Here is a 13,461-nt window from a genome sequence, read left to right as displayed (position 1 = left end):
ATCAGATTATTTTTAGCTTTAACCTTTTAACTCTTTCTACAAACTCTTTAACTGTCAATGACACGTACTAACACTACTTGACTGTAGATTTTCTTGATGTATGAAGGTGTTTAAAGTTATTCCTGACTACTTAAAGTATTGTCGCTTCCTATTAGCAACATTTGGCATGGCTTGAGCATGAATTTACTGTTTAAATATAACAAGCTTTATTATTAACTTATGACACTAAATACGACAGTGGTTCTGCGCTGAGAGACCCGACCTTCAGAATCACAACGAAGGCACTCGAGTTCTGTCACATGGAAGAGATTCAGGATGAAAACGCGTTATTAATACTCTGTAGGAGGAGCAGCAGTCAAGGTGCGGGTTCTCATTGTTGTGGCACTCGTACGCCAGAGAGACGTCGGGAGAGACGCGGAGAGGAGGAACAAACTTTTGTGTTTTATCTTTAATTCTTAAGTGCAATAAATTCTCCGCACTAAATAACTACCTTACATGTTTGATTAGCGTCCAAGTGTTTTGAAATGTTTAATGTAATAAAAAGTTAGATATTAAACTGAGCTGATTTCTTGGCTGGACAAATTTTCAAAACCTGTTTAACGGTTCAAACTGGAACACTGGTGTCATAGGCTGTAGTTTGCGTTTGTTAAATCCCTTCTAAGGTACAGTATCTGTTTAAAAAAAATAAAAAAATTCTTGATTCTTTGGCTCAAGGAATAAAAAGGACAGATTCTGTTGTGAGTCTGCTTTAAGCATTACCATACGACAATCTGAGAAGATGTGTGTGTTTGTGTACACGGAGGCGCGACCTTCTGCTCATGAAGCACATCCAGCTGCCTACACCACATGCTCGCACCCTGATGTATTATAGGAAAAGCTGACAGCTCTGACATTGAGAACATCGCCCTCTACCCCTCTGGCTGTCCAAAAAGCCCAGCTGAGAACCCGGACGTGGCACAGACTCGCCATCTGCCCCCGTTACAGCCGACAGCATCGACAGGGTCTGAGCGGAAACTGGGATTATTTTTTTCCGTTTTCTATGCAGGAAAGCCCTTCCAACACCGCTGAAGCGTATTCAGAAGTTCTGTTTGGCACAAAGTAAGCGTGGACGATACGGCGGAATGATGTTATCATGATAAATAAATGGTAATGAACACTTTTCTGAGAATCCTCTTAGCATTAGCAGAACTTCAATTAACACTGTTACTCAAAGTTGGACATTAAAAGATTCGCTCCTTTTTTAAAAAATGTTTTCATTGTTTGTTAATTGTTAACAATAAAATCAACAGATTCATCTCTAGATATCTCATGATGGACATTTGACTAATTGTGAGATTTACGTGATAGTAGCATTAGTTTCATCAATAACGTAACGTGAGCAGTGATTTACAACACAGTCGGGTCATGGAAGGAAGGAATGGAGGAAGGAAATTAAACAATGAGAAAGGAAATAAGGAAATGAACAAGAAAGAAAGTGAATTTTTTGACAATAAAGTGGTATCTCAGTATACAAATTTAATCCGTTCTCGAGGCGCGAAATTTCGTATTGTAAAACACATTGTCCTATAGGAGAATAATGTAAATGCAGATAATCCGTTCCAGCCACCAAAAATATTACCATTATTACTTATTTCCAACAGTATAATCATATTTTACTGAAAAGCCACTGAAAGCGGCTCCCTTTTTCCTACCGTTCTTGCTAACATTCTTGGGACCCATGGTGCTGTGTCGCTAAATCTTACACAAAATGCAAAAATAAATAAATAAATAAAAACTTGGCTAACTTGTCTTTTTACCGATGCAAACTAGTTTTGAACGGCTCCCGGACGTACGCGCAACTTGGCCAGAGTTTCGTTCGAGTCGTATGCCGAAAATGCGTCAAGGCAAATTTCTTGCAAAATTTCACTTCTTAAAATAAAAATTCATGAGGCGGGGCATTTGTCTGTCTTGAGGTTTGATCCAAGTGACCCAAGCAATAAAAAAATCAATCTTCACAAACCGTTCTAATGGAATAGTGCATAATATTTATAAAAGATCTTCCACTTGTGTCAGGAAACCAGGCATTTACAGTCGTACATAGGTTTCCTTTCTTTTTATTAAAGTGTTTTCCTTTAGCCGGGATTTTGCACACATGATCGTGATGAGGTCGCTAACTGCCCCTGCCTTCATGTCCTCTCTCTCTCTCTCTCCCTCTTTCTCTGTGTCTTTCTCTCTCCGTGTCAGTATTTATGTAACACTGCACATTAGACTCATTCTCTGCTCACTCCCTCTGTAATCGGTCTCTTCCTGATGAATACTGAGTCATATCCGACTGCGTTACACTCAGAGGCGTGTAGGCGTTTCCACAGACTCGCCACAAATAACCGTTTAGAGGACTATTCCTGGGCGCTTATTCATGTGTGTTCTTTGTGAAATCGTATTTTTATTTCCTGTACTTCCTTTTATTAAGATCTGTTTATAGTCTGGAGGATGAACTGGCCAGTGCACTCTTACTGACGGTCCCTGCAGTACACCTGACTGACCACCAGGGGGAACTATAACTGTTAATCAGGGACCCAGCGCCCGAAGCCGTCGGGATTAAATCGTTACAATACATTTATTGATTGTATTTGGTCAGTACAGAAACTGATAAACTATTGACTCCAAGCTGATTAAACACATTAAGCAATGCTTGTTTCATTTATTTCATTTTATTGTGTTAAAGTACTTTAGTTTTTTTTTGTAAACCTGCATTTCTTTAGTTTACTGTGGGCCACTAGTGACTTATTATTATTATTATTATTATTATTATTATTATTATTATTATTTTAGTCAGTCTATTGTGCTGTGCATAGTATTCCCACTTCTCTGTCCTGTCCTGTAATGAGAGACACCACCATGGGAGTAAACCATTAGCCATAAACCATTAGGCGACGGTTTATTTTTAGTATTTCAGTGCAGGAAGATGAAACCTGATAAAAAGAAACACTTTAATAAACTCTCAGCTTTTTCCTCGAACCACGATGTATTCCGTCTGGTCTGTCTGCACCGTGTAGCTAAACGCTCGAACGTCGGCCATCTTGGAACGCGCGGCCTGAATTATGGAGTCGAGTCATGTGATTTGAGACAGGGTTGATTTATGCAGCTGATTTTTTATGAGATCTTGTCGTAGCTCCAGTGTGAGACTACAAACGTCAAACGCTGAACATGTCTCAGCTAATCAAGTACGTTCTGGGAAAATCCGTGATGGTGTATGTGTAATTATTATTATTATTATTATTATCATTATCATTATCATTATTTTCCTTTTTTTCCCACTAAACGGCCCGTTTCTGGCTGGAGGAGTGAAGCAGAGAGAGATTGTGAAGGAATTCTCTGAAGCTGATGGAGCGTCTTTGCCTCAGCACCTTATCTCTGCGGCACACACTCAGCTAGTGTGTGTGTGTGTGTGTGTGTGTGTGTGTGTGTGTCTTAGCACTCTTGAGCCTGTATGCGAAGTCTGTGGTTTTTCCACATTCTGAAATGCTGGACCTTACACACACACACACACACACACACACACACATACATACACACATACACATACACGCGGGGTTATTTTAGCTACACAGTCACACACTTCCGGTGTGTGTGTGTGTGTGTGTGTACTGCCTCTTTAATAGAGTGATGGAGTAAGGAGGAAGTGTGACATTTGTTATGTCATGTGTGAAACGACGAAAAGAATCGAGAACATCAAGTGTCTTCGCCATTTTCTGACTCTTCTTCTGCCCTCTTGTGGCTCGCCTGTGAAACAGCAGGAGAAAATGCAAATGATGGAATGCGGTGTCTGGTTAAGAGCTTCCTTCCATTTTCATTCTCTCTCACACACACACACACACACACACACACACACACAGATTCATGTAAATACTCTTGTAGTGCACAGGCGTTGGGGATTATGTCGTGTTTAGTGTGGGGTTTGAGAATTTTCTCCCTCTTTGCACTGAACAGTTTGTGAAACATCACTTATGGATGATGGAATTTGATGCAGCTTTAAACATTTTTTTATAAATAACCTCAGTACAAATTCCATTATTGCTGGATTTTTATTTTATTTTTGTCAATCCATAAGTTTTTAATGCACTTCTGTTTAATTTTATATAAGAATGGAATGAATTTTATATGCTTTAACAGTTGTAATTATCCGATGTTCATGGAATTATATATTTGATTGATGACATCTAAAGGACGTCATGTCCCTATGAAGGATTTTTAATCATAGGAAATGTGAATTATAGATGTATTAGGGGAATTCCTCTAGATAGTGACGGGTATTTAGCGTGCTCCAGGTGAAAATCAATGATATGAATTATTCATAGTTTACTTTCTGTAAATGCTGAATGTGAATCTTATAATGCGTTCCTGAGGATAAACTCATGCTGCTGTGGTATAAGACACTGGCCTGATTGACTGTGTGTGTGTGTGTGTGTGTGTGTGTGTGTGTGTGTGTGTGTGTGTGTGTGTGTGTGTGTTTTTTGTCTGCAGTGTCGTCGTGCATCACCACCTATAAGAAGACGCCGCCACCGGTGCCTCCGCGCTCCTCCACCAAGCCCTTCATCAGCATCACAGCTCAGAGCAGCACCGAGTCGGCGCAGGACGCCTACATGGATGGCCCGGGTCATCGCCATGGCGACACGACACTGCACTCGGCCCTCAGTAACTCCACGGAGAGCATCGACAGCATGAAGGCTCTGACGGCCGCCATCGAGGCGGCGAACGCGCAGGTCCACGGCCCGGCTAGCCAACACGTCAGCTCCAGCAACATGGCCTGCCCCTCCTCGCCCCTGCCCCTGCCCCTTTCCTCGCCTTTCCCCCAGCCCCTCCCTGTCCCCATCCCCATCCCTGTACAGGTCCCTGCACTGGAGGACTCGCACCACAGAGAAGCTCTCCGCAAGGGCCGGTGTCTCTCCATCGGCATACAGGTGAGAGAGAGAGAGAGAGAGAGAGACAGAGAGAGAGAGAGACAGAGAGAATAAGTGAGAAATATGGATGGAGCCTGGGAAAACGAAATATAGAAGAAATAAGGAGGGAATACATAGAGGGAAGTTAGAATTAGTACAAGAAAGAAAACAGAGAAGGAGAACTGCAATATACATCTGTATTTGGCCAAAATATAATAAAAAATATATTATTATTTAATAAATAATAAGAGTCAATAACAATATGACACCCCTGCAGTACCCTTATATTCCACTGGGGGGCAGCAAAGCACAGACTGAACACCACTTAAGTGACAGTCTGGTAATAAGAAAAAGTTTATAACTATAATAACAACTCTGGTAATGTGTGTGTGTGTGTGTGTGTGTGTGTGTGTGTGTAGGTGGATGGCCCTGAAGATCAAGAGGCAGAGGACCAGTCGAAGTTTCAGTCAGTAGGCATTCAAGTTGAGGACGAGAGAAGGTGTGTGTGTGTGTGCACATGTGTGTTTGACCCCTTCCCTGTACAAATCTCTGATGAATCACGGTTGTGACTCAGCTCCAGTATTACAGTGTTCTTTTAGCTTAAATGTCATACGTCTCTCTCGCTCTCTCTCTTACACACACACACACACACACCTGACCTTACACTGTGCCTCATGTCTGATGAACTACAAGTCTGATTAGTCTAGCCACACACAGAACAAGCTGAGAATAGCTCAGTGTTCATTGTCATGGCTGTGTCCTAATCTACACCTTCTGCACTGTGTAGTGCACAATGTAATGAACAGGGGATTAAAACATTATGATAATGCTTGAGTGGTTATTAAGGGCGTTGGGGGTGTTGGTATGGCAGATTATGGTTCGGTGTTTTGGGACACAGCCACAAGCAACAAGTCATAGTGTTGATGTGGTGTGGTTAGAGTGTGTGTGATTTGGGACACAGCCAATCGACATGATCATTTATATATCGTTGGTCTATATAGTGGATAAGGGTGTTTGATTTGGGACACTCAAGGTTAAGTGTTTGTGTGACTTATAAAGTACATAGTGTGTGTACTTTGGGTTTGGGACACAGCCACAATTTACATAGTAACTAAGTGTGTGATTTGAAACAGCCACAATGGAATGATAATAATGTTCCTGTGGACTATATAGTGGTTAAAGGTGTGTTGTTTGTTTGGGACACAGCACCCAACTTATATATTGAGGAAGTGTGTGTTTTGGGACGCACCCTCAATCAACCAATAACAGTGTTTATTAGGCATGTATAGGGTGTGTAATTTGGGACACAGCCACGATAAAGGGATAATGTTCCTGTGGACTACGTAGTGGATGAAGTGTAGTTTGAAACACAGCTACAACTTATAGCCTGAAGTAGTGTGTGATCAGTTAACAGTGTATGTATATGTGGCATGATTAGGGTGGGTGATTTGGGACACAGCCCCACTGCAGTGTATTAATGTAGATATTTGTGACTTTGTTTAAGTTTGTCTGCGTGTCTCAGCAGTCATCGCCGGATCATGCGCTCTAACAGCGTGACGACGGCGGTGCAGGCCGACCTGGACATGCCCGATTTCTCTCCGACCGACTCTCCGGACGCAGACATCACCTTCTCTCGGGACGCCACCGCCTCCACGGTGAGCATCCAGGGCTCGGGGAACCACTATCACGCCTGCGCCTCAGACGACTACGCCTCTGTGGGCTTCGACCCGTCCGTGCTACCTCCTCCCGAGCCGTGGGTGGACAGCGGCATCCCAGAGGACCCGCTTCAGAGTGCGCGGAACCGCTCGGTCTGCCAGCGTGATGGACGCTGGTTCCTCAAACTGCTGCAGGCCGAAGCTGAACGCATGGAGGGCTGGTGCAGGCAGATGGAGCAGGAGGAGCGGCACAACGATCTGCCCGATGACAGTGAGTCACCCAACACACACGCACACACACACACACGTTATAGTGTGCTTATATGAGAGTCTAAATATGTGTTGGATGTAAATGTAGCCAGTGTCCGCATGGAATTCCACAACGCACAAGAGCCGCTTGCCGAGAGCTGAGTAATAATTAGCGAAAGTGTTTAATGAAGTGTGTTAAGGTTGAGAGCACTGAAGTGTGCAGAGATCAGCCCTACAGGACCAGAGCCCGATTTAGCACAACTTGTATTAGTTAAAGCCAGAGGCATGAAACCCAAACAAACCAACCAACCAACCAATCAGCATCACCGACACACTCGAGTAACAACCTGGCACACGCTGTAATAAAGACTCGTTTACATGTTGACCGTCATGTACACAGAATTAATACTGCCAGTCTGTATCACTATATATATATAAATATTATATATACTGTATATATATCCACAATATGAACAAAAGTATTTGTCCAAACCTGCAGTGACATTGTATCCAAATAAACACACTTCAATATGGAGCCGGTCCTCCTTTTGCAGCTCTAACAGCTTCCACTCTTCTTGGAAGGCCGTCCACATGACGTGCCGTTCATTCTGGAGAGCGTTTATGTGGTCAGACACTGATGTTGGATGAGAAGGTCTGGCTCACGATCTCCGTTCCAGTTCATCATAAAGGTGCCCGATGAGGTTGAGGTCAGGGCTCTGTGTTCGGGCCGCCCGAGTTCTTCCACACCGAACTCATTAAACCACGTCTTTATTGTCCTCGCTTCGTGCACCGGGGCGGAGTCATGTTAGAATAGAGAAGGGCCTTTAACAAACTGTTGCCACAAAGTTGGAAGCAGAGCATTGTCCAAGATGTCTTGGTATACTGAAGCATTAGGACTGTCCTTCACTGGGGATAAGGGGCCTGATGGAAACACCTGAATTCAATAATTAACAGGTTTGGATAATTACTTTTGTCCATAAAGTGCGTGTTATGATTTAATGCTGAAAAGGAGAAAAACAAATTGCAAAAAAATTACATTTTAAAGTTTAATGATATTTTTAGACTGTAATTAGCTGCTTCCTGTGTGTGTGTGTGTGTGTGTGTGTGTGTGTGTATCATCAGAGTCATTTTTTACCTAACCTCCAACCCTTAGGCCACGCCCCATACCTGAGTCCCTGAAGATGTGCACTGAGCATGACATGGACAGGATAATTTGCTTAAATATTTGTATGTGTGTGTGTGTGTGTGTGTGTGTGTGTGTGTGTGTGTGTGTGAGAAGTTCTAGGGAAGATCCGCAGTGCAGTAGGCAGTGCCCAGCTTCTCATGTCTCAGAAGTTCCAGCAGTTTCGAGAGCTGTGTGAGGAGAACCTGGTGAGTTCTGAATAGTGATGGGATGTGACTTTATACCGATCAGCCATAACATTATATCCACCTGTCTAATATTGAGCAGAGCCCCACTTTGACAATTATCCATAACAGTTGATGTGTGCGGTTGAAGCAGAAAAAACAGGGAAGCGTAAGGATTTGAGTGACTTCGACAAGGGCCAAATTGTACTAGCTAGATGACTGGGTCAGAGCAACGCCAATACTACTGCTCTTATGGGATATTCTTGGTCTCCAGTGGACAGGGCTTACCGAAAGTGATCCAAAGTAGGAAAACCGGTGAACTGGCGACAGGATCATGGATGGCCAAGGCTCACTGATGCACATGGGAAGTGATGGCTGGCTTGCGTAGTCTGATCCGGTATAAGAGCCACTGTAGGTCAAATTGCTGTAACGGTTATCCTGGTTCGGATAGAAATGTATCAGAAAACAGTGTATTACTGGTTTGGTGGGAAAACAGAGACGTATTAGGTGGGCGGTTATAATGTCATGACCGATCGGTGTTTAACATAATTAAGTTGTAGAATTAAATTATACTTTTATTTTTAGATTTTCAATCTATAAAAATATAGAGTAGCACAATTGTGTCTGTTGTTCTTGCTGTTAGTACTGTTCCACTCTTCAGCTCTGTGTAAAACCTGTGCACAGTGATGAAAAATGCATAAGTATACAGTTATTAAGTATACTCTTATTATACCAGTAGTGACATCTAGTGGTCAAAACCAGTAAATACTCAGAGCTTTAAATAGAGCAGTTACTTTATCACCTCTTCTGCTTTTAAAAGCTCATGTGCTTTACATTCCTATAGTGCGCGGGTGTATCATGATTGTGCTACCGGTTGTAGTGATCCGTAACATCATTTTCCTCAACTCGTTCCTACCAGCAGAACCCAAATGCTCACCCGCGGCCCGTGGCTCAGGACCTGGCCGGATTCTGGGACATGCTGCAGCTCTCCATCGAGAACATCAGCCTGAAGTTTGATGAGCTGCACCAGCTCAAGGCCAACAACTGGAGACCGCTTGACCCACCCGAAAGAAAGGTACAGTGATGACGACCTTATCTATGATGTAGGTTTTAGGTGGTACCGAAAGAGTCACAACAAACCATTGAGTATCTGTGTAAGCGCTAGAACTCAGAAGCATCATGTTTGTGATACAGTAATATTAATAATACTAATACACCTCACCATCGTGCTGAACAGAGATAATTACAAGTTAGGATTTTAAAATGTTTACTCATGTGCATGCTAAGACCCTTTTTTTCCACTGCACAAAGTACCAGAACTTGGGGGCGGAGTCGAGTGCGCAAAGCACAAATACACATGCTTTTTACGGCCAATGATCATAATATAAAGTTCGGATAAAGTTTTCGTGACTTGTTGCTCCTCTAACAGCGGGATCTTGAGCGGTGCGATCTGATTGGTTGTTACATGCGCCATACAACACTTTAGCAACTTTTTAGAAACTTTCCAACACAACCAACTTTTGCAAGTTCTCTGGATTTAAACTAAATCAATAGAATTTCATCCTTACGAAAGAGAAGATTGCAGTGAACTGTCCGAGAACCACATGGTTCCTGTTTGGGCCAGTTGTTTTTATTGATTTATTATTATTATTATTATTATTATTATTATTATTATGCAGTGGAAAACTCATTATTAACCTTGCATTCTGTGCTTTAATGATTAGCCATGCACAGCTTTTTAAGCGTCTGTTACGTGAACGTTTGTTCAATGTTTTCACGTCAATGTTAGTGAAGTCTGTGTGGATGATCATCACAGCTGCAAATGACTTTGCTTTGCTTTCTTTTTCATTCACACTTATTTTTCTTTATTGTTTTTTTTTGTTGTGTGTGTGTGTCTGTTTAACAGTGAGCCATTTCATCAGGCACTTAAAACCACTGTAACCCCTCCCCTTGCTGGGCTGCTCCATCCTCTCATATATACATGCACACGCACACACACACACAGAGACACACACACACTTTGTAGCTGTAATGCTGCGTGTGTGTATGTGTGTTTAGGTGTGCTTAGCCTCTGTCACTGTTTCATCCTGTCTCTTTTTCCATCCATCTGTTTCTGTGGCAAAAACAAAACATTTCGCAAACAGAATGGGATGTTACTGTTTAAACACTGCCCTCTAGTGCTCACATGCACACATTACACTCTAGTGCTCACATTCACACACTGCCCTCTAGTGCTCACGTGCACACACTGCCCTCTATTGCTCACGTGCACACATTACACTCTAGCGCTCACATTCACACACTGCCCTCTAGTGCTCATATTCACACACTGCCCCCTAGTGTTCACATTCACACACTGCCCCCTAGTGCTCATATTCACACATTACACTGTAGTGCTCACATTCACGCACTGCCCCTAGTGCTCATATTCGCACATTACACTCTAGTGCTCACATTCACACACTGCCCCCTAGTGTTCACATTCACACACTGCCCCCTAGTGTTCACATTCACACACTGCCCTCTAAGGCTCACATTCACACACTGCCCCCTAGTGCTCATATTCACACATTACCCTCTATTGCTCACATTCACAAACTGCCCCTAGTGCTCACATTCACATACTGCCCCCTAGTGCTCACATTCACACACTGCCCTCTAGTGCTCACATTCACACATTACACTCTAGTGCTCACATTCACACACTGCCCCTAGTGCTCATATTCGCACATTACACTCTAGTGCTCACATTCACACACTGCCCCCTAGTGTTCACATTTACACACTGCCCTCTAGTGCTCACATTCACACACTGCCCCCTAGTGTTCACATTCACACACTGCCCCCTAGTGTTCACATTCACACACTGCCCTCTAGTGCTCATATTCACACATTACACTCTAGTGCTCACATTCACGCACTGCTCCTCGTGCTCATATTCGCACATTACACTCTAGTGCTCACATTCACGCACTGCCCCCTAGTGTTCACATTCACACACTGCCCCCTATAGTGCTCATATTCACACATTACCCTCTATTGCTCACATTCACACACTGCCCCCTAGTGCTCACATTCACACACTGCCCCCTAGTGCTCACATTCACACACTGCCCTCTAGTGCTCATATTCACACATTACACTCTAGTGCTCACATTCACACACTGTCCCCTAGTGCTCACATTCACACACTGCCCCCTAGTGCTCACATTCACACACTGCCCCCTAGTGCTCACATTCACACACTGCCCCCTAGTGCTCATATTCACACATTACACTCTAGTGCTCACATCCACACACTGCCCCTAGTCTTCACATTCACACACTGCCCCCTAGTGCTCACATTCACACACTGCCCCCTAGTGCTCACATTCACACACTGCCCTCTAGTGCTCATATTCACACATTACACTCTAGTGCTCACATTCACACACTGCCCCCTAGTGCTCACATTCACACACTGCCCCCTAGTGCTCATATTCACACATTACACCTTTAGTGCTCACATCCACACACTGCCCCTAGTCTTCACATTCACACACTGCCCCCTAGTGCTCATATTTACACATTACACTCTAGTGCTCACATTCACACACTGCCCCTAGTGTTCACATGCACACACTGCCCTCTAGTGCTCATATTCACACATTACACTCTAGTGCTCACATTCAACCACTGCCCTCTAGTGCTCACATTCACACATTACACTCTAGTGTTCACATTCACACACTGCCCTCTAGTGCTCTCATTCACACACTGCCCCCTAGTGCTCACATTCACACACTGCCCCTAGTGCTCACATTCACACACTGCCCCTTAGTGCTCACATTCACACACTGCCCCCTAGTGTTTAAGTTCACACGTTGCCCCTAGTGCTCACAATCACACACTGCCCCCTAATATTCATGTTCATACACTATCCTCTAATGCACAGGTACACACACTGTCCCCTAGAGCTCACATTAACACTCTGGCCCCCCTAGTGTACATAATTGAAAACATATGAAGTGACATTTCTTTTGCCTATTTGTAAAACATTTGGATGGAAACATACCTTCTCTCCTTCTCTCTGCTTCTACCTCTCTCTCTCTCTCTCTCTCTCTCTCTCTCCCTCCATCTCTCTCCCCGTCTCTCATTTCCCCTTCAGGAGAGGAGGTTGCCTCCCCCTGTGCCAAAGAAACCGGTGAAGTGCCATCCTCCGCTGGCGCGAGATCGCTCTCTCGAGAGCTCGGAGAAACAGCGGCAGGAGGCTCGCAAACGCTTAATGGCAGCCAAGAGAGCTGCGTCCGTGCGCCAGAACTCAGCCACCGAGAGTGCAGACAGCATCGAGATCTACATCCCCGAGGCACAGACCAGACTCTAAACACCTACTCACTAACACACCACGTACATCACACACATCTCACACACACATACACACTATACTGCACTCTCGCACATTACTAATGAAAGCACAAACACACCAGCCTGGTCCGTTTCAGAGGGATGAGCGCCAATACATATAAACACACACACACACGCAGAAACACACCACACGTCATAACGTTTTCTTGGATATCATTCCATCTGTAATCACACTTCCGACAATATAAATTTCCTGGAGGAAAAAAAAAAAACTTCATCAGTACTGTGGGCGTGGCCACCCACTGACCCAGAGTCAGAGTTAACGCCCTCTTTATTTAACTTTTCATACTTTTTTCTTTTTCAATCATTTCCAGAGAATACTTGAAATCTGGTTTAACATGATTTAATCCTGAATTGAGCTCTATTCACTTTACATGCTCACTACATAGGGGTTAACATAATAGCATCGTGCACTAGATATGCACCAGAAATCTGATTGAGTTTCAGCCACAAATAAACGGCAATTAAAAAAAAAAAAGTTGCATTGATTAAAATAAAGCCATTCTTTTTTACACAACAATTGTTATGATAAAAAGTTCAGTGTTAATGTAAGAATATCACTAGGTTTAGCAACAGAAACCAGATCATGGGTTACTAATCATTCAAATGATATTTTTTTAATATAAACATACAAATCTATTTAATTCTTATTATCGTACACAATAAAAATGATTCTGATGTAAACAATATTGAATCATGTTGTATTATAAAGTTGAAACAGCATTGAATTAAATCGTTAAATGTTATACATCAGATTGCTGATTACATAAATACACACACACACACACACAGTGTCCTGGCGCTGACTGAATGGGCGGAGTGTTTGTATATAATCTGTGATATACTGTTCCTCTACTGCTGCCAGGGACACCACAGCAGGTCTCTGG

General features: G+C 43.3%; 1 protein-coding gene across 4 annotated transcripts in view; it reads left to right on the top strand.

Annotated features, from left to right (window-relative positions):
• The window catches only part of dlgap1a (discs, large (Drosophila) homolog-associated protein 1a), an 86,274-nt gene extending 73,013 nt beyond the window's left edge, over positions 1-13,261 (top strand). For 2 of the 4 annotated variants that reach the window (XM_053486829.1, XM_053486827.1), the window contains exons 6-11: positions 4,504-4,940; positions 5,339-5,418; positions 6,442-6,845; positions 8,103-8,194; positions 9,090-9,245; positions 12,318-13,261. In XM_053486829.1, the coding sequence (XP_053342804.1) occupies positions 4,504-4,940; positions 5,339-5,418; positions 6,442-6,845; positions 8,103-8,194; positions 9,090-9,245; positions 12,318-12,533 (1,385 nt within the window). In that variant the 3' untranslated portion in view covers positions 12,534-13,261. Of the gene's footprint in view, positions 1-4,503; positions 4,941-5,338; positions 5,419-6,441; positions 6,846-8,102; positions 8,195-9,089; positions 9,246-10,076; positions 10,338-12,317 lie in introns of those variants that run through there. The other 2 variants (XM_053486828.1, XM_053486830.1) reach the window with 2 other exon arrangements.
• Positions 13,262-13,461: the final 200 nt, after the last annotated feature.

This window comes from Clarias gariepinus, chromosome 25 (genome assembly GCF_024256425.1).
Source record: "Clarias gariepinus isolate MV-2021 ecotype Netherlands chromosome 25, CGAR_prim_01v2, whole genome shotgun sequence".
Taxonomy (NCBI): Eukaryota; Metazoa; Chordata; class Actinopteri; order Siluriformes; family Clariidae; genus Clarias; species Clarias gariepinus.
The sequence above is the reverse complement of the archived record's forward strand: the minus strand, read 5'-3'. Positions and strand labels throughout refer to the sequence as shown.